The sequence below is a fragment of the Argiope bruennichi genome, chromosome X1 (assembly GCF_947563725.1).
Source record: "Argiope bruennichi chromosome X1, qqArgBrue1.1, whole genome shotgun sequence".
In the NCBI taxonomy this organism is placed as follows: Eukaryota; Metazoa; Arthropoda; class Arachnida; order Araneae; family Araneidae; genus Argiope; species Argiope bruennichi.
This window is the reverse complement of record NC_079162.1, coordinates 70,043,397-70,071,364: the sequence shown is the minus strand read 5'-3', so window position 1 is coordinate 70,071,364 and position 27,968 is coordinate 70,043,397. Positions and strand designations below refer to the sequence as shown.

The window sequence follows — 27,968 nt, the reverse complement described above, 5'->3', positions numbered from 1 at the left end:
CTATTCTTTTTATTTCTATGAATATTTAATGTCACAATGCATAGTTCATTTAAAAAATAGTATAGTTTAGGAACAGAATATACTGCAAACTTAATTTCCGCCCTGACCAAAATTTGAGGAGGGACAAAAACATAAGAAAATGAATATAAAGAGAAGTGGTATACATTTCATATAATTCTTCACCAAGCTCAAAATTTGTAGAAGTTTGAGAAGTGACATGTAAAAGCATACTTTGTTGGTCAATAAACAAAAAGATAGTAACTTCCAAAAAATAATTCTTAAATTAAACTGATTTATTATAAGTTAAATCTTGATTAAGTTTGTTTATTCACAATTATACTAACTGAGTATAAAATAATTTTTATTTACATTATTCAAATATTAATCTTTATATAACCACTTTGATAAAGGAAAATAAAAACTAGTTTTATGTGTTAAGCTCCATATATTAACATGTTTTTGAAAAATTTTATTGAAGAAATATATATATAACCATACAAAACGCTGCTTTTTTTTTTAATGAAAAAAGTAAATATTATGACAAAAAAAATTTCATTTCATACAGTTATTTAATATAGCAAATGTAAAGAACAGATTGGTTGTAAATAGAATTTTCAATAATTTATTACCGAAGATAATTAAATAGATTGAATTTATTATGTATCCAATTACATACTTCAAAATATTCAATACATAAAAGCACCACACATTTACTTGATAATGTGATCATTTGTTTATCATAAAATATTAACCATTATTGAAATGTATTTATGAACTAAAACATCAATATAATTGTAAAAGTAAATATGCAAATTAAATTAAAACAGCTGTCCTTAAAATTGTTTTCATACATTAACAAAAATATCAAACATAATAACTATGTATAATTAAATTATATAATGGAAATTCCCCTTCTCCAGAAAATGTAACATGTCCGTCACATTCATTTTACAGCAAAATCTTAAAACAAAAATTCATTAAACTATATTGAATCGGTGATCAAATTTTTATGATGTTGCATAACAACGATACCCAAGAATAACTGAGGAAAATTATATGGGAGTGCATGCAGAATACACTCATGAATCAAATTATATTAAAAGAAATTAAATTTGTTATTGGCTATTTTTCTTAGATCCTTCAGTTTTTTGTCTTGAATTTTCTTTGTTTGGAAATGAGCTTGTTTGATGGTAATGTTGAATTTCTGGCAATTCTTTTGATTCATAAGAACCAATTGATGCAATCTGAAACATTGCTTTTATAGACTTGATTTTTTTATGAACTGCAGGCAGAGGATGCAAAGCTTTCCAATCTTTTATAGCTGATTCCAATTCTTTCACTTCTTTAAGTAATATGTCTTTTTTTATATTTACATCTTCATCTTCGTTTTGTAGAAAAGGAAGTATTTGTTTCTTTCTCAAAAGCCTGCTTTTCTTTGCAATTGTTAATATCAATTACTAAATGATCTTCCAGACTATATCCAAATTTGGCTCACAGTTTGAAAAGAAGTTATATTTTAGATGCTAAACCTGTGGACAAAATTTTATCTACCTAAATCTTTGTGTTTTAGAGTTATCTAGTTCACTTGCGATCAAACAGCCAAAGAGATTTCTTGTTAATGGATTTCATTCAAAAATTGACAGAAATCTACAAATTTGGCCTTAAGTTCATATACCAAATTTCATCCTTCTAGCTCAAAGCCACTTGAGTTATCACGCTCACAGACAGTCAGGATGACAAAAATGTGTTCTTCGAACTCAGGAAGGTTTAAAACGTAGAGATCCGTCAAAATCTAGAGTTCAAATTTTTTTACAATTAAAATACTTTCTCTAAACTTCTCTTTAAACAACTCTTTAAACATTCTTTTGCAGAAATGGCAATCAGAAAATGCACTTACATTCAAAATGTATGCAACTGACCAAACACTTCTTCAACTTCAAGACTATTTTCGGATAATATAATTTTAAATTAATTTAATACCAACATTACAAACAGTTTATTTTCATACAAATTCTGAAACATTTAAAAAAATAAAATTCCTGCCATACTAGCGGAAAATACTTAACTACAATAAGTTATCATTACATGATTTTTTTTTTAATCTAATTTTGGAAAAATCCTTAAGCATTCTATTTTAAATATATCTAAGAAAAAACATGTATTTTGGTATACAATATCATTCAAAATTTCAAACTTACTTTTTTCTCCTTTTTCCCAAAGCTTAAACCAGGAGTACCTTTCTCAACAACTAGGCATGAAATTCCTTTAGGTCCATTTTGACCTGTCCTAGCCATTAAGACATAAATATCTGATTCACCACCACCACTAATAAAGGCTTTCGTTCCATTTAAAATGTAATAATCGCCATCCTTTTTAGCAGTAGTACTCAAAGATGCAGCATCACTACCACTATCTAATAAAATAATTATTTGTTAGAAATTATTAATAATGGAACAGATGTTTGTACATAAATAAAGAAGGGAAAAATAAATATTACCACTCTTAAAGGAAATTGGAAGTTCAATTAAGAAAATATTCAACGTTTAAAAAGAGTAATACATTTTCACTCCCTAGTTTTGTTATGATTTACGAAAACATTTCGCCTGCGCTAGCTAGTGATCTGTATATAGAGGCTGTGGCAAAAACCTTCCAACGGAGGGAGGGAGGGAGAAGGGGTGCAAAATCTTTCTCTAATTCAACTTCAAAATAACATAAAACAGTTAATTTCGTGTATAAGTAAAAGTAATTAAATATTTCAAAGCTAATTAAATTAAAATAAATAATTATTAGCAAAATTAACTATTTATATGTTGTCAGGAAATAAGAATTGTACGACTGAACAATGAGGAATAATAGAAAATGATGAATCAATAACATATCTCAAATGACATGTATTGCAATGGTACTGGAAATAAATTTTCACATTATTTCAATTTTGTGGCAAAATAAAATAATAATCGAAAGAAGTGCCGATAGTTATTAACTTATTATTAAACTTTAAAACGATATCTATACTAATTGAATTAAATTTATGCTAATGAAATGAACACTAGATAAACTAAAATTAATCAAATTAAACGTTAAAAAACTTTTCAAAATCATTTTCGGATTGGCGATCAAAGTGTTAATTTAAGTAATAGGTGTTATTTTTGGCGAACTATATAAAAACTTTTTTTTAAATCAAATTACTATTTCTCAGTAAAAATTAAAATTTTAAAATAATGAAATATTTTTGAAAAATATTTATTTCGATAATTTTCCTAAATGTAATTTTTTTAACAATTAAAAGTTTATATTTTTAAAATCTCCAGATTAAATCAAACATTAGTTTTTTAAAATAAGAATCACCGTGAACAAGAAAAAATATTCATACGCCATAAAATTAATACGAATCACCTATACATTCCAATTGTTTAAAATAGTTTTTCTATAAATTTGAGGAGCGTTAAAAGGTAATAGTAGAAAAATGTTTAGTTTGGAAACATAAATTACAGTACTAAGTTTAAACCATAAAATACAAAAATAGTTTTAATTAAAATTTCAAAAGATAACAGTTCAAGAAACTCAAAATTATTTTTAATTATATAGTTTTATTATTACCTTTATAAAATTACTTTTAACTAAAATAACCAATCTCATCAATATTTCTGACAAATTACGATATTAAAGCATGCATTCATTATTCAAATTACATTTCCTGCCATATAAATAATAGGATCTTCTTTAATTTTAAATATAACAATGAAATAAATTTCCTAAAAGTTGAATTTAATCTTTTTTTTACATTTAAAATATGCATAATTTACTGCATATGTTGTCTCTGACAGAAAACATATCATTAAAAAAACAGTCTTTTATTCACTAACTAATTTAAAATTATACACAATTTAGACAGTTTCAATTTAGGACAATTAAATTGAGCGAATCTTCAAAATTCTTCAACTATTTTATAATTCATCCTAATGATTTTATACAGTTATAAAAAATAGCAAAAAGTTTTAAATAAATAACATTTTAAAATTTAAACGCATTGTATAAAATAAAACAAAAACTGTCGTGTGTTAAAAAATTAATTCTTTAATCTGAGATGTAATTGACAATTACGAATAACAAAAATGCTGGAATAACAAAAATAAAGATGAATGGTTTGGTTATATTAACGTCCCGTTTGAAGCAACACTAGGGCTATTTTGGGACGGACCTCGTAATTTTGAACCGCGGTCAGATGACGAGGACGACACCTGAGCTGGCACCCCCCTCTCCACACCACACCAGCGGGAGGACATTTGGTCATGACGGATTTAACCTGCAACAGACTCCCTTACACGACGGTTCTTCGGTGGAATCGGGTCACAAACCTGAAACCCTCTGGTTCCGAAGCCGAGACTTTACCACCAAAAAAAAAAGTTGAAACTACATCGTTTTCGATATTCTTTTTTGTTGTTAAAAAATAGTAACCTATTATAATATTTGAATCTTTTTTTTTTTTTTGGAAATATCGGAAAAAATGTTATTTAATGAACAAATATAAAAAAAGGACAAAAAGCCCCATATCTCAAATGTGTCCTAAGGACAATTGCATATTTGTTTTGGAAACACATTTCAGATAAACTGTCTTTTGAATATTTTATTTTGCTACAAGACTAATACACCGAATGCGAAATTTTTCAACAGAAATGTAAGCTTCTAGGAAGGCTCCTTGGGTTCCTTACTGTAAATCATGTTATCCAATATCTCAGATACAATTTTATTGGTTAAACATTAAGGAACGGATGTAACAGACTACCTTTTGATATATATTTGAGATGGATTTATAGATGCTGGGAAAAGCTCACACAGTGAACCAGAAAAGAGAGAATAATTCCATCCTTTTCTGAAAACTGTTGCGCTCTAGTCCTAGGCCCATCGAAATGTAAAATTGCAAAAGAAATTACTTTCATTTTTACCCCCAATTTACAAAAAATTTTTTGCTTGTAGAAGCAGCAAAATTCACCCCTTTTAAAAATTTCATTATGCACAAAATGAGATTAAAACAGCATGACAATGTAAACAGTGGTTTTCAGTACTGTCTTTTCCTTGACTATAATAATCTCGGAAACGAGAAATCTATTGAATTTTCTCGATTGCTATTTATCTTCAAATGGCGGACACCCAATTTGTGCTCTCTATTTCTTCAACACTAAAAATGCTTCAGTACTAAGTGTGGCTGAAATAATTGAACCTGCTTTAAGCTTTGCGAAAATGTTATTTTTATTTGTTTATTTTTTACCATTTGTTATGCCCACGAATCAGAAAGTTAGAACTAGTCAAACAGCAGCGGGATTTATTGACTTCTTGTCCATTTGACATACTAGTCACGTTTTTAAGCTGACCGTTGATGAAAACCTTGTAAATCGGAAATAAGTCTCAATGTGCTTTTTTAGAAAAATAATTGGTATCTCATATCTTGGTTTTCTAAATGGTATTTTATATAAAAGTTGATTAAAACAATTTAAAATAATAATGTTTAGCTGGAAAATGCGCTTTTATGGAATTAATATTTTGAAATGAATTTATTCAAAAACAAGAAATTAGTTTATAAATTCGAATTCGCCGGTACTTATTTTTTTAAATGTGGATGTTAATTTATAAGAACGTTTTTCTACAAGCGTAAAAGTTCTCAAAAATAAGTTTTTTTTTTCCCTAAATTTTAAGCACTATTTTTTCCATTGTGGTAGATATGAATAATTACTATTGAACATTTTTTAATTAATCATCATTTTAAAAAGGCACACTTATTCATATGGCAATGAAAGAAATATTGGGATTAATATAGTTTTCATCATGAAGTAATTGGCAGAAAGGAAGAAAAAATACATTTTTCAGTTTTATACATAATATTGAAAGTTATCTGAAAATTTTTTGTATTAACTCATTTAACAAGTTTAGTTTGTTCTTATAACTGCAGTGTGTGTGTGTGTGTGTAAACCTTGACTAATAAACTGAAATTTTGACCTTAATAAACTGAATGCTGAGATTAAACAAGAGTTTAGTTCCTTAAAGAGGAAAAATTGCCAAGATCTATACAAAAGTCTAGACTATAAAAATCCCAAATCTCGACTCTGGAAATTAGTTAAAATTTTGGATAAAAAGCAACCCCAGGAAGAGAATACAAACTCTATTATTGACATCAATGGCACTCCCTCTGTAAATGACCTACAGGCAGCCAAGGCATTAGGGTACTATTATGCCAAAGAGAGTAAGTTAGACTTTGGCAAAAAAGACAGAAAAATTGGAAAACAGGTCAGAAACCTAATAAAATCCTGCCATATGCCACCCAGTAACCATATATTTAATGACCCTTTCACCCCTTCGGAATTGCTTTAAGCTATTGAACAAGTCAACATCAAGAAATCACCGGGACCCGATGGTATTTATGGGTAATTTTTAGTAAATCTCGAATCTTTTGCCAGAAAGAGACTCCTGCATATTCTTAATTTATCATGGAAGTTGGCAGGCTGCCTCCGCAATGGAAGACAGCAGTTATCATCCCTATTCGAAAGCTAAACAAAGAAGCTAGTAATATGGGAAGTTATCGCCCAATTGCCCTCATCTGTATGCCTTGCAAACTAATGGAGAGAATTGTCCTGAGAAGAATAACTTACCATCTTATGGACCACGAGTTACTGCCTTCAGAGCAATATGGGTTCCGTAAATGACATAGTAGGATCGATCAAATTCTATTCTTTGTTCAAAGGGTTAAGGATGTGTATTACCAGACATGCTATGGCCGTTTTCCTTGACCTAACGAAAGCTTTCGACAAAGTTTGGAAAAACAAGCTATAAATGAAATGCGCTTCTGAAATTAATATTAAAGATCGCGCTTTTTTGTAGATTTCTGATTTTCTGAAGAACAGATCTTTTAGAGTCAAGTATCAAAACCCCGTGACAGGAAATCATAGAATATATCAGGGCATCCCGCAGGGACCAGTCTTAAGCCCCATCCTCTTTTCACTATTTATGGCTGGGATGGAAAAAGTTGATTCCCATTGCCAAATTGTTTTTGCAGATGTTGTTGTTATCTGGAACCTTGACATAGATTTGATCCATTTGGAAAATTCCTTCAATGATACCTTGGCGATTGTACAATGTTTTGCAGAGGAGAACAAATTAAATTTCAATACCACCAAATCTTTAAGCTGTCTCTTCACAGTTAATAGACAATTATTCAATTGTCACCAAAAATTTTTCTGAAGGGATAAATTCTTGAGACTACCAAGGCACCTACTTACTTGGGATTTACTCTGGATACAGAAATAAATTGCAGCAAACACATCAATCGACTTGCTGAAAAAGATAGAAAGAGACTCCAAATTTTAAAATATATATCCTGCAGGGATTGGGGTGTAGATGCTAAAACTCTTAAAATACTCTTCTCTTACACACACACAAAATTACTCTTCTCCTACCTATTCTTGTGTACGGATATCAGATTTATCAAGTATCTGCACCATCCAACCTAAAAAAAACTAGAGAGAATACAGCTAAGTGCAGTCAGAATCGTCACTGGTCTCAGACACTGCTGCTCAAATGAAATTATGTTATACAAAGCCGATCTTCAGCCATTATCTCTGCGAAGAGAGATAAACTTCCTAAAGTACTTGGCCAAGCTGAAAAGTTTTGCGCTTCATAACAAGACCTCAAATTTCTTACTGAACTGGATGAGCAATCACAGGCTGAAAAAATACACTCCTCGTGGTTTGATGTGGAAACAGGGTTTGGCGAATATGGATGTTGAACCATGTACTCCTTTTACTCAAATGACACCAACTACTTTGTTTGATAATATTGTTTTTAACCCTTATCGTGACAAGATTGCTTTTTTGAAGAATATTTTTATAAAGTATATTTTTATAAAGTTGATATTTTTATGAAGTTGATATTTTTATTATTTAATATTTTATTATTTAATTATTTTATTTAAAGTTATTTATTGTTATATTTTATTTAATATATTTTATTTAAAGTTATATTTTTGAAGTATATTTTTATAAAGTTGTATGTATGGTATACTATACAAAATGAACATAATGGTTAAAGAAGACTTGGGATTTAATCTTACAAAACACAGAGAACATCCAGAGTTGTTGCGCCTTCGAGGTCATTGGTGATATCCCCGATCAAGACTTGAAAATCTACACTAATGGAAGCAAAATGGAGTCTGGTAGAACTGGAAGTGGAATATTTTTAAAATCAAGTAGAGGGGATTCGAGGCATTGTTTTAGAAACCCAGACCACAGTTCAATTCTGAATTTCTTGCTATTAACAAAGCTTTGGACCTTGTTTTGCAGACTGATAATTCCAAAATTTGAATCTTCACAGACAGCAAAAGGCTCAATACAATATTTAAAGGAATCTCACACATTCATGACAAGATGGGCCAAGACATTATCTTCAAATCAACTACATTCGCAAGGACCGGGTCAGTGAGCATACAGTGGATCCCTTCTCATGTGGATATCCCCTTAAATGAAATTGCAGACGATCTGGTCAAGACAGGAAGTCTAAGTCCAAATCTCCTCTCTTCTAGACTGTAGGCCGCGGAGATCCACGCATTGTTTAAACTAAGAACTAAAACGAAATGGAGGATTCCCCCAGAGCCTGACTTATGCCGGTAGGTGTCCAAGCTTGTCTCTGGCGTGCACCAGTCCAAGGAGAGTTTAAACGCTCTTATATAGGCTAAGGTCTGGCCATATAAAAAGTATTTTCTTCATCAGAGGCCAAAAGATGTATACCCCTTGCCACTACTTGGCTGATGCTTCTCCCCCTCATATCACTAATGTATTGGCGCCTCTGTGAAACAGCTGGTGAATGAGGGGGAGTCAGTTTACAATCTTATCATGCTATTCGATCTCTTGGACTTGGTTTGAATTGGTGTTCAATCCAAGGGAGATAAGAAACAACAAACATTCATATATTTTACTTAAACTGTTGATATATGTTAAATTCATATTATTTGATTAAACAAAACAACTCTTCGTAGCAAGCCTGTATTGCAAAAGAGAGTTGCCTATGTTTTTACTACATAATAAACTATTAAATTTTGAGAACTTGTTGATATTAAAAGAAACGAATGGAGAAACGATGAAGATTTTTGACACCGAAACACTTATTTCTCAACGTCTAATAAGCAAATATTTCTCAACGTCAATTAAGGTCTTAACCCTACCAGTAACTTCATAACACTGACAGATATATTCTCAAAAGTGCTTCTGTAAAATAGACAATGCACGATGCAATGACACTAATTACAGGATCGCCTAGAGTCAAAATTCGTAGCTAACGTTCCTTCTTCGAGAACTATATGTAATTGTAGAAAGACGTGACTTACAAAAACATACAGCATCATCAGTTTAATACAAAAGCCTAATTTATCACAATTAATGCTAACGCATAAAACGCACTTTTGCTTGATCACGATTTGCAAAATGTGATTTTAAGAGCCGCCAACGCCTCTGCAAGTACTAATGACAAAAGATGCTGTGAGAAATTATGTATGATGCAACTTCGTGATGAATCACTAAGAGGTCTATCTATTCAATGTTCCTTGTAGACACGATATAAATAGATAAGACATGCTTTTAGCATAATGATGCAAAAGCAGAAAATTTTTTACTGAGCGATAGAAAATCCCTGCTACAAAGACGACAGTTTGACAACAAATCACATTTTGTTCTGACCGAATGAATTACGCTTATTCAGTTTAATTTGCTTTATTTAGATAAAATTTAATACAAATGTTTATTAATTTAAATATTTCTAATTGTCTTTTAATGTGAAATTTGATTTAACTACACCATAAAAAATTAGAAACAGTCTTTTTCTGAGTTAGAAAACTGATTTTTCCTCATAAATTATTATTATCAAACAAACATAAAAAGAAATTACTTGGTTCAGTAAGGCAATATGATGCAAAATGTTCCATTGTTGAAAGTTTGGGCAACCACTTTTCTCTTTGTTCTTCATTACCATATTGATCAATCATCCATACAGCCATGCTAAAAATTATAATTCAATTCAGAAAACTTTTGAAGCCAAAAAAAAAAAAAAAAAAAAAAAAACCAAAAAATGGATTGATTAATAAAGAAAAAATATCTACACAGTAACATATATATATATATATATATATATATATATATATATATATATATATATATATATATATATATATATATATATATATATATATATATATATATATATATATATATATATATATAAAATTAAAGTAGATCAAGATCAGACGAATTTTCTATGCAAATCTAAATAAACAAAAATGTATGAAAAATAAGGTAAATAAAGAATACATGAAATGCTAACATAAAACACACTAAATTGAATTTGAAAGTAGGCAAGGATAATAAATATGCAAAAAATTATAAAGCAACATAAAGTAACTTTGTTTATAACATTTACATTATGTTATTACAACAAGATAAATGAAATATACAATATAACATACATTCTTTATTGCCTTAACATGGAAAAAAATTCTCAAAGCAATTAAGAACAAAGAACTATCATACGAATTTTCCATCTGGAATAAAGAACAAAACTTTCAAACAACATAATTATTCAAAAAGGAGGATCATTCAATTCTTTTTAAAGCAACATAAGAAATGTCTAACAGTTAAGTTTAAACAAAATTTTTGTATCTCATAGGAATGGCAGTGGTTTTAAGCGAAAGAAGAAATCTGCCAGACAAAGAAACCAGTAAATCCGAAGTCTAGTAGTCTTCTGGCAATGATTTGACACAGTCAGGTAAGACCCACTTTTTCATCGTTTTGAAAATAACTACAGATGAATATATATAGAAAACGACTATCGCACATGTTGTGACGTGAAGTTTTTTTTTTTTTTTTTTTTTTCATGCTCTTCTGTCAAAATTATTTTTTATGTACGAACTGCAAAAATCAATAATAAGCTCACTTTCAAATGAGTCTCTGAAAGAGATTTTGAATGAAACTCGACAACTTGGAAATACTCATTGAATAAATATAAATATTTTGTTTGCTCATTTCCTGTTTTGTGTCCAGCAATTGCGTTCTGGAATGACCCTTTAATATTATAAGATTTCCAAAATAAGACCAATAAACATTTTCTATAAATATACAATGAAAAAATATAACGACATTCCTCAATAAACATTTGAATGAATAATATGGGAATGAAGGATTTTATATATAGGGTGTTTCCGAATTCGAGAGACAAATTCAGAAGGGTGATAGTAGGCATCAAGAGGATAAAAAATCGCCATACAACATAGGGTCCCAAACGGCGTTTAGTAGGTGAAAATCACAAAAATATAGGGAGTCCATTAAAAATTAATTAAAAAAATAACAGATGATGCTTTAACTATCAATTTTTTTAAAAGTGAAAGCACATTGAAATAAATTATTTTTTTCCTTGTAGGTAACATGATGATTTGATGATCTAGGGGGTCGTAAATTACAGAAAACGAAAAAGTAGTTTAGAACCCATATTTGCAAAATTATTAAAACTTGAAAAAAAATAAATGCTTGAAAATGTAAGGAATTTTATATTCTATGATTTGTTATAAGCGTATAGTGTGTAAACTGGGGAGCTTTAAAGATATTCAAGAAAAGCTAAAATGGGAACCAGAAAACATCGCTGTAACATCAGTACCGATGTTCGCAGACAGCGTTGTCAAATCCGAAAAATAAATTCAGAGCAAGGATAATAGATATTAAGTAGATGAAAAATTATCAGAAAACATAGGAAGGCTGGTAACGTTTATTCAGTGAAAATAACAAAAACAGATGTTGAACAGATGAACATAAACAGATGAAGACAATAAGTCTTATGATGAGAATGGCCCTATGAATGCGAGGATTAGGAACAAGGTAGTCGAGAAGAAGCCTCCTCGTGTAAATTTTTCATGCGTTAGAGAAAAAATAAAACCAACGAACAAATGTTCATTAATGGACATTGCAGAATTGATGGTCGTTAAACTTCATTCGCAAGCAACAAGTTAGATTTCACGAATGCAAAAAAAAAAAAAAAAAAAAAAAAAAAAAATTGTGCTGGTGCTCCAACAAGCATTAACCAAATGTTCAGGCGTACAGTTATCGGTGCTCCCTGCAGTAAATCCGGAGGAACGTGTGCAAGAAAACTAGGTACTTTGTGCCGCTGAGGCGTCCGGGCAGAAGATACTGTTCCAATAGGTCTCCTGCCCAGATGTTAATGTCAAACTTGTGTTGTACGTTCGACGAGATAGTGATGTGGGGATTTTCGAATTACCAAATATTCGCAGTGTGCGTGTTTCAGGCACCTTCTCACGAAAAGAAGACTTCATCTGATAATAAAACTCTAGCAGAAAAGTGTGCATCTTCCTGTATGGCATCAAGCGTCCAGCGTGAGAACTCTACCCGATTTGCGATTTTCACTGAAAAACGTTACCTGCGACCTTTGTTTTCTGGTAATTTTTTATCTACTTAATGTCTATTATCCCTGCTCTGAATTTATCTTTTGGATTTGACAACGCTCTCTGCGAACATCGGTACTGATGTTGCAGCGATGTTTCCTGGTTCTCATTTTAGCTTTTCTTGAATATCTTTAAAACTCCCGAGTTTTCCCACTACACACTTATATCAGTTATAGAATATAAAATTCCTTACATTTTCAAGCTTTCAATTTTCTTCAATTTTTAATATTATTGTAAATATGAAAATCTTTTTCGTTTTCAGTAATTTACGACCCCCTAGATCATCAAATCCACATGTTACCTATATGGAAAAAAAAAAAAAAAAAAAAAAGCTTTTAAGAATGTGCTTTCACTTAAAAAATTCATAGTTGAAACATCATTTATTATTTTTTTTTATTAATTTTTTACAGTTTCCAACAGTTCTCCGACTCCTTATATTGTTTGCGATTTTCACCCACTAAACGTCGTTTGGGACCCTATGTTGTATGGCGACTCTTTATCCTATTAATGCCTATTATCACCTCTCTGAATTTGTCGGTCGAATTCGGCACCACCCTGTATAGATATATATATTATCGGGCAATATTCCTTACATAATTCGGAAAAGATGATGCTATGTTAACACCTCAAAAAGAATATCTTATCCTTTATTATGGCCTGTTAAGATTTTAATACTTTTTTTTAAAAATTTAGATGCAGATTTTGGAATAAAATTACGGATACATGTAACAGAGTTTAGATTTCTGTTACAGGAGACACCATAATTATCACAAAATGCGCCAGCGAATTTTAAATATCTATACATTTTTTTCCATTATCTTAGATATCTTCATGAAATTTTAATGAAGAATTCTAGTTCTAAATAAAATTACTAGAATTCCTATTTTAAAAAGAGACATAAGAAACATTCTCACATATAGCATGAGTAGGCATTTCCCAGTCATACAAGTAGGTGCTGACAAAGAAACAGTGTCTACTGTATTGGGGGGAGGGGTAGATAAATGAATACAAACAAAGATTTAGGAAAGATATGGAGCTCAGGATGTAAAGACCCAAAAGACTTACGGAGAAAAGGATGTTTCTTACATTTTAAGAAGTTTTAAAGTATAAAGAACTTCAGTAATTACATTTTTACTAGTTTCGAAAGCGTATCCAATTTACCTAAGGAATTTCGAAAAAACGTATTGTAAAAGGATAAAAGTTAAGATAACCTATTTCACGCAATAGATCAAAAATAATAACTAAAAGAAAATAATTTTTTTTAACCGAAGTTCATACCAGATTGAGGAAAGTTACCAGTTCTAGCAAAACAAAGAACATTTATTAGAAAGCAATCATCTCTATTATCAGTGACATAGTGAGGACAGAACAAGAGGGGTATAAATGTCAGTTGTTGTTGACACCTTGAAGACAATATCTTCGTGTTTATTTTAAGATTTCAAAACCAGAATTTGACGAATAAGAATGGAAGAGGGACGAAAAATCAATTACAAACTCTCAGTACTATTTATCGCTACGCTACTATCTATATTTAACAAAATAAACTTTTAATTAAACCCAAGCACAAAAATTTATTTAGAAAATTTGCATTAGATATGCAGAAAATATTACAGTTAATAGTATAACTGAGTAGTCATAAAATATCATAAAGTGTTCTGATCTCTGTAGTCGGCTAACACCAGGACGAAATAGTTTGCACACACATAAGTGGTCCATTCAAGTACATAAGCGATTTGGTTTCTAAAGGAAATAAAGGAAGCTAGTATTAAAAATCGATTCCAGGACGAGGGGGGGGGGATTTTGACCCCGAACAAATTTGCATAACAGTATTCCGTGAAAAACCACCTAAAGATATCAGAAAATGCAAAGAGCGAGATCACTATTTTTAGATGAACTTTTATTTGTTTATTTCTTTTGTTTTGTTTTTTGGAAATTACTTTATATGAATAAGTTTCATTAGTAAACCGCTATATGATCTGGGGATCAGTGCGAGTGCATTCTATCGGAAATGCGGCAGTTAATAGTCAAGAATAGCATTGATGAAAATAATAAACTTGTGGGAAATTATTAAACCATTTGAATTTAATAGTACACTTAAGCAGCAGATGTAAAGCTGCTACACAGCAACAAGTTCAAGATGTAACTGCCACTGCGGAACAAGCGGCACCGAACTAAAGGGCAACAGCAGTGTACAAGAAATAATATATCAAACGTAAACCCAAAACTAAAGGAAAATAGTACATCAGATTTTCAAATTTATTCTTACAAAATTGCCCCTTTAAAAGTTGCCCCTGAGATGTGGCAATCTTCGAGTATTATTAATACGCGTTACTTGTATAATATATATTAATTACTCGAGTGGTGAAACTTTCCCTGTAGATTATTTTTTTATTTTTTTCCCCTTTAGAAATCGAAACTACATATTCCACAAAGAGCATGCATCGATTTTTCAAACATTTTACCCATTAGATTATTCGCAAGAAGATTCAAAACACTTCATGCTATTTTACGGCCTCTCTTTCCACAAAAGTAAAAGAATAAAGAATAAATAAGCATTCAAATAAAAAGCAAAGCCTGCAAGGAAAAAAAAGCTTAATGCGAATGTACTAATTACAAACACAGAACAGAATAATGGATGAAAATAGCTTACACTTGTTACATTATAAAAATATATTATTGACAAAAAGCTTCGTATCTTTTCATTTGCAAGTGTAAATTTGCACTTTTTTTTTCTCCTGTAATAGAAAAAATTAATTTTTAGAATATTTATGAGAAGCAGAAAGTTAAACAAAATTCATCTTTGTTGAAACTTTTACATCAGAAGTATGTATTAGAATAACGAAAACATACTTAAGGTATGTAATAAGGCATGTATGTAAAAAATATACTCTTTTATCCCGACAACTTTAACTAAATTCTAACTCCATAAGACAACATTTAATTATTATATAGTGTGTTCACAAAAATATTGTAAGATCATTTGTGTTTAGGCATATTTTGTTTATAATTACGATTAGTAGAACAGTTATTCCTGGACATGATAGTTAGGATTACAATAGTTAGTTATTCCTGGACATTATACTAAAAGTTACTCTATTTAGTTGAAGTAGATAAATTTACAAGTCCATTTGATATAAGCAAGTTATACAAAATAACGGGAAAATGTAATAACGATGAGGACAGATAACACACGGTGGAATACATTCAAAATGCATAGAAAACAGCAAAATGTATTTCAGAATGATCGCATTTGAATGCATTTTCCACCAAACAGTTGGCCGGCTCGAATGCACTCTATTGTTTATCAGATGCAGATGGAAAGAAAAGATTTCCAAAATACACTGGAAATTGATTTTATAATCTTGTAATAGAATTTTCTATCAGGATAATTCTGCTGCCACACTGGTGTCAGGTTACCATATGAAGTAGCTGCTTCCTTGGATAAGTTTCATGCTCACTATTAAATCTTTTAGTTTGACATCCGCAGAACGCTTTTAAGTAAAACAGTAAAATAAAAAAGAAGTTTACAAAAATTAAACTCTACTCAGCTGATTAAAATAAAAGAGTCATGAAATAATACATTAAACCAAAACTTTCAAAACTCTATGGTTGCTCCAAAAATAACAAAAAATTGTTATGTCAAAAAAAAAATAATAATAATAATGGTGCAGTATATAACACTACAAAGATCCATCAAGAAATATTTCCCCAGAGGCATCGATAACAAAAAAAAGGAACATTTTTATAACAAAATTATAACTTGCTTTTCAATTTATAGAATTTTCCGTAATTCTGCCAATCGAAAATCAGCCTTATGCTTACTCTGGAAATAATTTAAAAAGTTGTTGAAAACGTATCATAGGAAACTGAAAATAAAAAACTGGCAATAAATTTGTAAACTAAATAGTAATTAAAATGCTTCAATAAAAATTTTTATGAATATTCATATTTTACATACTTATGTATAGTTATATAAGCAGTTGTGCTGACACAGCCCCGAGATAAAGCTTCAAATATTATTGAGGCATCTAAACGTGTCATGCCAGAACCTCCATATTTTTCTGAACTATAAATAGCCCCGAAGCCAAGAGAAGCAGCTTTTCGCAATGTTTCGACAGGGAAAATTTCCTAGAATAATAAAAAATAACGTAAGATTAAAATCTTAAATAAAATCCTCTCGTCTTAAATCAAAAATTTAACATAAACATCAATATAAGCTGCGTATTGCGAACTCTTGCACTGTTACTGAAAACAGAAATGAAGAGTAACAAGACAAACCAAATATATTAAAAATCTTACATTGCATTTCATTCATAGCAGTAGTAACACAATATATGAAAAAAAAAAAAAAAAAAAAAACTGACTGATAAAATGATATTGACGTCCCTAATTCCTACACGATACTGAGAATTCCAGGGCTTATCTGTTTACAGTGTGAATGGAAAACGCTTAATTATAATGGAAACGCTTGCTTGCAACAAGGCGAAACTAACTGACGACGAATCAGCCCTGTTGTTGAACTGGAGGCTCGCTCTTTTATTTCACGGTATCAGTCAAATACAAAGGCTGAGAGTGCAGACAATTCTTGATAATGTGTATCTGGGTCATGAGCTTTCATATGAAATAAAAAATTGGCGGAATCGGTGAAGTTGATGATGTTGCGGACTAATTCGCAATTTTTTTCATTTAGACAATGTACAGCGAAGTAATGTTTTAGAGATTTCTTTCGAAAATTAAATTCGTGGAGGAGATGAGACTACTAATAATTTATTCAAATGCCGTTATTTTCATATGACAAAAAATTAAAGAAATTGGTGCATTTGTATGTGGCAGGGGAACTAGTTCTTTCGTTTGACCAATTAATTTAAATATTTAGATTGTTTGGTTTTGACAATTATTTTAAATATTTAGACACTATCAAAGACAGTTTGAAAGATTTTAAATCACATAAAAATAACCAAGAGGTTACACCCCCCCCCCCTCCATGCTCCGCTACAAACCCCCACGAATCACGATGGAATACTTCATCATTGGGATCATTCATAAGCTGGGATCATTAAGTGCTCCCAGCTGACTTCACTTGCTCACAATGCAGTTTCGAGATGCGAATCATCATTGAGGCTACCTGTACGCCAAATTTAAAGACTGTAAGTATGATAGACTTGTCTGAATATCGCCGACACGTATGTAAATAAGCACACACAAATACTTCCTTTCATAAATACGAAAAATAATTCAATATAGATGAAGCAGAATTTATAAACAAATATTAGAAACTGAGCATCAGTCAACAAAGTGAGTTCTCTAAACTGAAGCAAAATATGATAGATATAAGGACGACTGTTACTACTTCGAAGCGATGTAAAAGTACTATTTGCGTCAGTCTGGAATTATGAGGGGGAAGGAAAAAAAAAAAAAAAAAAAAGAGCATTTGCTATCTTACTCCGAAACTTTTAGCTACGCTCTTTTTAAGTATGTGCTTCCTTTAGAAATAAAGGAGAGAGAAAAAAAAAAACTGATTCCTTCTCTCTCACCACAATATAACTTTCTTTTCTAATAAAATTCTTTTCACAAAGCACGATCCAGTGAACAGCACTTTCTTTTTTTGCAGTAAATTACGATTACTAATTTTCTAGCACTGTCCGTAAGTTCTCATAAGCAGAATAATTTTTCAGTTAAATAATATTTGCTCAACAATTAATAATCAAGAACGTTTCTCAATATTTAAAATTGTGCAGATAACAAACAATAAAAGGCAATTCTATCACGGGATGCAAACTGCATTAATGCCAGATATAGTTTTGGAGAACACCAGAATCACGTAAAAGGGCATATTGAGCTGTGTGGCATAGTGTAGCCGGATATGCAACACAATGAAATAAGGTTTTGAATCCACGGCCCTTAGTTTCCGATGTAAGCACATTGCCAACAAGCCAAAAACTGTGTTTTCTGAAATTTATGAATTCGGTCTTTCTATTGTTTGCTTAAAAATAAATCAGACTTTTTACCAATTTAACTTTAACTAGACTTAGAATTAATGATTGTACAAAAAAAAAAAAAAGCACAATTTTCAAAAAAAAAGTAAAATAAAAAAAATTATTATTTGACAAGAAAATATATTTTTTAAATAATTGATTTATTTTTAATGAAATTCATTCGGTTTCGAGAAAGAAGGAGTCATTAGTATTTCTATCAATGATTGTGTCATTACAGCAAATAACATTTTCATAGCGTTCCCCACCACACTTTTAAAACAGGCGAAAGCTTCAACAGAGGAAAGTTTTTTTTATTATGTATTTTCCCAATAAACGAACTTTTTCCTCTCAGATCAATAATACACTTTTATACATGAATAAAAAAAAAAAAACAGAGAAGACGCATGGCCTAAACTTGCCCACGGTAATTCAGCAATATTGACAAGTACGCCCCATAGAAAGTCTTCATTCTTACCTATCATCAGTTCGCTATTTTTCACAGGTCCTTTAAATATTGCCAAGTATTGCCTAAAGCCCTATCTATTATATGTAGATTCGTTATAGGTGGGATTAAAGAATATATTAATAAAAAAACAGCTAAGATTTATCAATCTCAGTTGCATTTCATTGACTGATAACTTATAATATAAAATCATGAATTGTTGTAAATAGTTTCTTTGTTGGAAATGTATAGTTACAAAAATATGTAGATAACAATTTTCAATTTCAGTAACCAAAGAATGAGATAACCGAGAAGATTATATTGCAGTCTGTCATTTAAATATGCAAATTTAAAAAACTTTATTTTACAAATTTTTGGATCATTTCTTTTTTCCCTCAAAATAATAGGCATTTGCAATAATACATTTGTCCTCCTGCCCGTTTCCATAATTCAAAACAACACAAAAAGTCCTCAAAAATAAGGCTTTTCAGCTGAATCGTTCCACGTTTTATTGTCTTCATACTGTCCAGAACTGCTTCATACGACCTATTTGCATTTCAAGAGCAAAACGATAACACGTGAGACTAAGTCTGGTGAATATGAAGGGGTCATAATAAATGGCAATGAGAAATTCATGCCAATCATTAATGAATATGTAAGAGATGATTTCTGGACAAATATTTTACAAGAATTATGTGCACTGATAATTTTTCCAAATTTAGTTTGTGAGCAAACATCCCAACTGATGACTGGAGATCAAAAAGGACCGCATGCATTTGACATTTTCTTCAATTTACGAGGTCAGCGGTTTTCCTCTATTCCTCTTTCCGTCTTCATGGCCTTAATAAATTACTTGATCCGCTTGGAATGAGCTTTTTTCTTCCATCTGTTATATCCATAGACAGCCGTTAATATTTCATAAACTTAATAAATGTTTCCGATTTCTTATGACTTGAATCTATCCGTCATATCCATAGTTGAAAAGAGGCAGAGAGAGAGAGAGAGAGAGAAAGGATGTCTTAAAAAAATATTTTTAGCTGTAAGCTTGCTAAAACAGTATGTGGACTCAACACATAACTGTATTTAATGTACTAAAACAGCATATCAAAGTCTTTGGTGAAAACTAATGATCTGAATTAGAGAATTTCCAGCTACTTATAATTCATTTTTTACTTAAATTCCGAAATTATAGCAAAGACGTTACTTGCAATTTCGTATATGGTGAAATACGAAAAGAGAAGGAGATAATTTAACTATCTATATATCTGTAAAGGTCTACTGTTTTGTAGAGTGGGAAGTAGATACCAATCTCTTGGGACTGCTGCGTTATATTTGAGTATGGATGTTACGGTGACCTTATCAATAACCTGAAGATCCTCAAAGAATTTTTCCAAAACTTTCTTTTAATGTTGCTCTTTTCTTTAAAAGACATGGTGATAAGTTTGACATTCGAGATGTTACAAGCAAATGGCATCAATGAAAATTTCGTAAAATAAAGCTGGAAACTAAAATTTGCATTAAAGAAAAGGACCATAAAATCTATTATCATTTATAAAAATAAGTTGTACCTTGAAGTTTTTTGTGTTTATTATAATTCAAGAATCTTTTTTCTTATTTTTGCAGTATATTTTTTTCTAAATACTTTTGAAACTTTTCATACCACTGTTATCTCAACATTCTTTAAGCTCTTCGATCGTATATAGTGCAGTAACAGACTTTGTACAAATTAATCTTAACATTTTCAGTATAAATAAAATAAATCGAAAATCATATTACATCTCACAGTAAGCGATTACGTTTATAAATTAACACGTTTTTTTTTTTTTTTTAGTCGACAGTATTCATTACTAGAAGGCATTTTTATTGTTTCACTCAACCCTCCTTCAAAAAGTGAGATGTTCACCATGTCCCTGAAAATAGTAAATGGATTTTAAGTTTAGTAGTAGCATATAAGTTGAATTCTTATTCTCGATCCGTTCACAATACAGTGAGTTCAGAAAAGAATGCATCTTTTTCAAAAAAATATTTCCAGGAGTTAAGATGTAATATTAGAATACTTTATATAGCAGAAGTAAGGTAATTGGTATATTATTTTTATCGCGTCTTTAGTTTTTTACTTACCTTTCAAAGATTCAATCCTTCGTGACACGGTAAATCTAGTCGATAATCCGTTTCCTCTCATACCCGAATCAGTATGTTTCTGGTAACAGCAGAAAAGGCTTCTGTGATCTGCTCTCCCAGTTTTGTCAGATCTCGAGACAATGGTGAGACAAGGATTGAGAAAAAAAAAAAAACATAGAATGAAACTACGTGATGTCAAGTCTGGAGATCTCGGAGACTATCTTAACAAAGCTTCATCATCAGAACCAGTGAGACCTATTCAGCGCTGTGGGAAATATTCATTCAGATACCCTTTCACATCACAGAAGCCTTTGCTGCAGTTACAGAGACAGATTGATAAGGTATGGAAGAAAATGACTAGATATATGCCGCGTCACGGAGGGTACCCATTTTGAATATTTGTAAGGTAGGTAAAATAATTTGGTATATTACTTTACTCTTGGTATATAAAGGATTCTAATATCACATCAGAGGTCTGAAGAATATTTCCTTTAAAAAGGTACATTCTTTTTCAAACCCTTTGCAGTTTTAATCCTAAATTCATGAAGAATTCATAATTGGAGCTTCAGATAATTTATCCCTTATTCAGCAGATAATTACTTTGAAACTTTAGTTTAAGTAACTATCATTCAATAACAAAAGCAACAGGATGAAGTTATCTTTAATTTTAATGATTTCTATTTTCTATTCTAATTTGTAAAGCAAACCTCTTTAAACAATCTGTATTTTATGCCCAAGAGAAATATCATTACAAAAATGCACAATTACTTTTTAAAAAGTTTTACAGTAGCTGATTAGAAAAAGGCTTGACTACAACAGGGAAGTAAGATCAATGTAGTTTGATGGGGAAGTCTACAACTCTGAGAGAGGAGGGAAGAGTGTTCGTACACACAGAAAATTCCTTGTGTGTATGATACACCATAAAAACACAAACACTAGTCAGCAGTCATGGGATGCGTCAGCAACATGCATATTGACTGTATGCAGAATCAAGGCAAAATATGTGTCAATACTTTGGAAATATGCCTCAAATCTCTCCGGAGAAAATGACAGGTTGGCAATTAATAAGACAAATGTATATCAAATGTGAACTATAGAAGAAAAGAAGTAACAAGATCCCTGAAAGATACATTTGTTGTACTTGTGGGGTTATGAACTGTCTTATTCTATAGAGGAAACAGTTGCTAAATAGCTAGCTTAAAAGGTGTTGTAGTAATTATGATGCGGATGCCTTCCTAAAGTGTAATAAATAAACGTAAAACATCGCCCATAGGATATGAACTTCAGAAAGCAAGAAATGGGCTAGATAGACCTAATGGAGGGTCATTCCATTGTGACTAACATTACAATAAAAAATTTTTTAACAAGCTGTAAAGACAAAACATTCCTAAATAATCTCTAGGAAAACTTATTACCCATATATTTCATGTAACATTATCAGTGAAACTTATCTATGAAGAAATTATTTTAAAAGCTAATGATTTAAACAAATTAAATTAAATTTACCACATTAAAAAATAGTTTAAATTTAGCACTAAGTTTTTAAAATTTTAATAATAAAAAAATCTGTAATAATAATAATAACAACAATACATGGAAATGTTACGTTTGTAACAAGACAGTTTAGGATTGATTAACAATCAATAACAATTATTTATTGATATTCTTATTATTTCAGTGATGTGTCTAACATAACAGTTGGACCATCAGTAAAAAAAAAAAAAAATGTTTAAAAATGAAGAATTGATATAAATAAATTTTAATATAAATGAAGCTATTTCTTAAATTTCTTTTATAGAGGGCAGTAGTAACTTTTTAGTATCATATTTGATGGATAATGGCAAATTTCCACTTGATTCAATAGGTCCTGACAAAACAAGTTTTCAATGATTTGTTGGTTCAAATTAATTCAATGATTTATTGATTGAACATTTTCACAGGGGCAAAAATGTGTAGCAATAAGATATATCTGCATGAGATTTCATTTCTAAATTTTCATCAGCAGCACATTTGAAATATATTATTACAGCTATATTATCACCGATCGTCTTGATTTGTCTTCCAAAGGGCAGTCATGGCTTCATTATAGTATTTTATTTCATAAGTTTGGAAGAAGTAAATCTGCATTAACAATTGTCCATACATAAAACTATCTGTTTGCTTTTTTTTAAAACTCTTTTGCTTGTTAAAACATACAATGAATATGCTTCAAGAGGATTGTTAATTGCAAAATCAGCATTTTATTGAAATAGTTGGTGTCAAAAATATTTTCTTCTAATTTTCGTTTGCTTCACTGATTCATATAAATTGGTTTTAATACAAAATCCAATTATTTTTCAGTGAATTTTCTAATTTGTGATGGATAGTTGCTTTAATTTATTTCATTCTATTAATATTATATTTGTTGCAATTTATTAAGTCAATGAAGTTTTGATATTGTTCCTTTTCCACTTGCACATTTTGTCATAAAAACTGTCACAAAATGAGTAGTAGCAAATTTGCTGATCCAATGGAGAATTGATTGGTCTCTATATTTCGAATGGATTAAACTTATTTTTGTTGCAGGAAACTGTCATGATACAATTGCCTTGAAAATAAAAAAGGTTTTCGCACATTCAGTGATATCTTTTAAAAGGCCATTCTTCTCAAACATAATAGATGGAATAAAGTCACTTGTTTGTACCCAATTTCTTCACAAATGCTTACTTTTTCTTTGGATTAGAAGACAAAGCCTTCTTAACTTCTCTTACTGCTTTATCTAATGTTGTTCTCTAGAAGTTGGTTGTTGTCTTATAGGAAGACTCTGCCTTTTTCGCTCTAATCTTTCTATTTCTCAGTTTTGTTGTTTTGGTTCCTTTTTTTAAGTTTTTTTTCATCCCCTTTTTCTAGTTTTAAAGCACTTTTTTTTTTTAATTTTATTTCGCCTTCAAACTTTTTTTATTTCACTTTGTCTAGCATGGCTCTTTCATTTCCTCTATGCTGCACTTGATCCTACTATTTTGATTTTTGACAAAAAAAGTTTAACTTTTAAAAATATATTAGCAAAACTTTTTGTAATTTTATAAGAGTTAAATTATTTTAAAGAGTAAAAAATAATTTGACTAACATAACAATAATATTTGTTACATTAGTTACATCTGATAAGTTATATTAGGTTACAGCTCTAAATCATTAATAAATAGAACTGCATTAACAATTTGAAATAATTCATATAAACTAGCTAACAAATTAAGACAATTACAAACTAAAAATTCTAGAAGTACTATTTGTAATTTAAAAAGAAGGGGAGGGAGCAACAAATTTTGGGACAAACATAACAAATAACAACTAAATAAAATTTGTTGAGAAAAATATAATTACCTCTAAATATATTCACATTTTTTTATTAGCAGTTGGCTGTACATTCTTCAAATAAATATATTCATTAAACAGGAAAAAAGAAAAATAACTTTATTAAAAAAAAAAAAAGTTACAAGCTATATAGAAAAATTAGGCTTAAAAACTTTCAAATACAAGCAAGTGTTCTTTCTAAAACAAAATTCAAATCTGCCACTATTAGAAAATTTTATTGCTAGATGTAGAAACTAGAAACTCCACTGAAAAAATGATATCACAATTATGATTACAGTGACATTTAATTTAGGTGTAATAGGTAACTATTTTTAGAGAATGGCCCTGGACTTGAACTTTCCAGATTTTAGAAGCAGAGGTGACTCAGCCTTTGATCTTTAACTTGATGCAGTGAAACTCACTGTTACTCAGCAATATGATTATTTATTTCATTGCTAGATAGAGAGAACTCCACAATGGGAATTATATAAAATTTCTATATAGGTAATGTAAATAAACTGTTTATTCTAGATTTACTTGCTGTGTGTATTTGTGTAAATAAAATTTTGCTTTTAGTATAATATAATAGGTCTAGTATCCTCTTAGTGTTGTGGGAACTATGAAAAACCGATATCTGTTCAAGTGTCATCATACATATTTATCATGGTTCAAAATTGTGAAGACTATCTCAAAATACTCTACATGTAGCTTTAAAATAGAATATGCATTCAATAAATTAGAAAGGATCAATCCAATAATTTCCAAAACAGGCAGTGCACAAGCTCGCATGTCTGGTCTTTATACTTCTTTTATATAAAAAAAGTTAATGTATAATTTTAAACACATATTACCTTTAAATGAGTTGTTTCAAAACTGAACAAATATCTCTCTCCTATTTTCAGATTTATAATGATTTTATACCAGTATATCAATCAAATTAATAAATGAATTCATTATTCCTTTGATTAATATAATAAAAGATATACAGAAGTGTTACATGATGTAATAAAAGATATATAGAATAATTACATGATAGGCTCTCAGTAAATTGACACTACACCAACCTAGACTTCTTATAGTCCAGAGTTTTCAGATGGGTGAGTTAGGAAAGTTAAAAGGAAATCAAATTATTTTATAAAATTTAGCACTTTGGCCTAATGTAAACAATAGGTTTTAATTATATTTTGTATATAGTATAAGATTCTGTATACTTTAGTAAATTTTAAAATATTTCAGTCCAACCTAGTTCTACTATTAAAATTAGAAATTGGACTTTTACTAATTAATCACTTTTGCTATTCTAGCTGATTTGATATCTAACAGATTATTGTATTTTGATATCATTTTTCTTTTTGAAGTTAACATTCTCAAAATCAGTCCATCAGTATGGCAATTAATTTTTATATGATATTATTTTATGAGAAAGCGAAAGTAAAATACTATGTTAATGTATTATTTATTAAATGATTTTGCTACCTTTCATAAGAATTCATCATGTTTGTTTTAATCATAAATAAAATTTCAAAAAAATATTGATTACTTTGGTACATAGTTTTATTAAAAAGGTAAGGTAAAAACTCAAATATTTAATGACTGAAATAATAAATCTGCACTTCTTTAATATCTAGCAAGATATAAGAATCTGAAATACCTAAATATTATGTTATAAATTACACATATTATAAGGAAGCAAACCAGAAGGTTTTTCAGTTATAAGAAATGGTATTATCTGTCTATCATAATATTTAGTAAATTATTCATGTGCATGCTCCCCCCCCATCTTAATGAAAAAATTTTTAAAAATACCTCTAATGCATACAGAAATATGCACTACATATTTGAAACCCTATTAACAATATATGACAACTAAAAAATATTTTTACTTTTACATTTTTTTTAGATATAATTTTTCTCAAAAGACAATAATATTCAAATATAAAATACACTGCCCATAATCTAATGATAGGTGAAAATATTGGCATGCCTGCAGTTTTATGGTGGTTCAGAAAAAAAAAATTAATAAGTACAAATATTTAGATTATTTAAATGTGCTCCTTTAAACATTTTCATTTATAGAGGAATAATCAATATAAATTTCTTTGCAAATTCACATTTAATTTTGAATTGTACATCTAATTAAAATAGTTTTATTGTGCGATGCATGAACTTAAACTGAGAATTATCAGTGGAGTGAAATGTGCTCTCTAACACAGAGTTGGAATCAAGAGATAAGATCAATAAAATTACTATAAGAAATAAAATTACTATAAGAAATAAAATTACTATAAGAAATAAAATATAATAAGAATTATAAATTACAGCTTTTTAAAATATATGCCATTTTAACTTTTATTTTCTTGACTTTTATCTTTTTCTTTCTTTAATGCAAATAAATAAATAAACAGTACATTTATATCTACAATTCTATTTCAATGCTTAAAAATAGATAGAAATATATAATTATTCATATCGGCGGCTAACAGCCGTCGACTGATACACGTGGATAGTACAGTGTGAAATGAATGAAATTTAAAATTAGAGGTTAAGGTGAAAGGTTAAGAGATAAGGTTTAAGGTTACCATAAAGAAGAAAACGTACGCCGATAACGGCAGCCAGAAATGACCATTCCTCGCCAATTTGGCGGAGGCCGTATACTGGAGCTGAGCCTCAAAAAAATGAAATAAAGAAGAACAAACCTATTTCGGAAAACCCTAACACTATAAAGAATAATCGAAGTGGGTTTATACTATTCTCTCAGAGTCAAATAATGATACAAATATAAATACAAAAGAATTTCAAATCTCCAAGACAGATAAAAAATCGCATTTCTTCTAAATAAATCAAATCAGAAATATTTTTAGTGCATTGCATTTTAAGATATACATATTTCTTCCTAAAATAAGAAAAATAAAATACCTTTTCATCCCATTCAGCCATGTTAGGAAACATTTCTTTAGAAGCAAATTCCTGAGCGATTTTTTGAATTTGCAGCTGTTCTTCGGAAAGTCCCAAAGCAGCTAAAAGAATATTTTTCAATAAAGCTTACCAAAAAAAAGCTGCCAAAATTATTAGATTTAATTGCATTATTACTAACAGCAGAGACTACGTTTTAAAAAATAAATTAATAATACTCACGATCTAAAAACGATGCTACATGTCGAGTAAAATTAGGAAATCTCAAAAATTTAAATTTTGAACAATGTTTTAAAATAACAGGAATTAACATGTTTAATAATTATTCGATTGTTTATTTAAAATTAAAATTGATATTTATGTCTTCAAAAGTTAATATATAGCAAAATTATGACGAAAGGCGGACTCAGATCGACACATTCATACAAATGTCAATAAACATTTCTTTCACATGTTTGTCGTCATATAATCCAGCTGTTAAAGCATAGGATACAGTTAATCAGTCACGAAATCTTCACAGCTCCAATTATATTTCTTGAATGGTTTCTTTTCTTCCATGAAAATTTTTGTTATCTAAATACAAAAGAGGATTGCTGATCACAATTTTCTGATATATCTGGAAACTTAAACCAAATAATTACTCAACAAATGTCATGAATGAAAAAAAAAATGTTTAAAATAAATTAAAAAAAAACCAACAATG

General features: G+C 29.8%; 1 protein-coding gene across 1 annotated transcript in view; it reads right to left on the bottom strand.

The window, feature by feature from the left end:
- Positions 1-27,826, bottom strand: part of LOC129958365 (isobutyryl-CoA dehydrogenase, mitochondrial-like) — a 38,504-nt gene extending 10,678 nt beyond the window's left edge. The window contains exons 1-5 of the mRNA XM_056070799.1: positions 27,488-27,826; positions 27,269-27,369; positions 16,443-16,612; positions 9,928-10,037; positions 2,199-2,413 (exon numbers count right to left, since the gene is read on the bottom strand). Of these exons, the coding sequence (XP_055926774.1) occupies positions 2,199-2,413; positions 9,928-10,037; positions 16,443-16,612; positions 27,269-27,369; positions 27,488-27,578 (687 nt within the window). The 5' untranslated portion in view covers positions 27,579-27,826. The remainder of the gene's footprint in view (positions 1-2,198; positions 2,414-9,927; positions 10,038-16,442; positions 16,613-27,268; positions 27,370-27,487) is intronic.
- Positions 27,827-27,968: the final 142 nt, after the last annotated feature.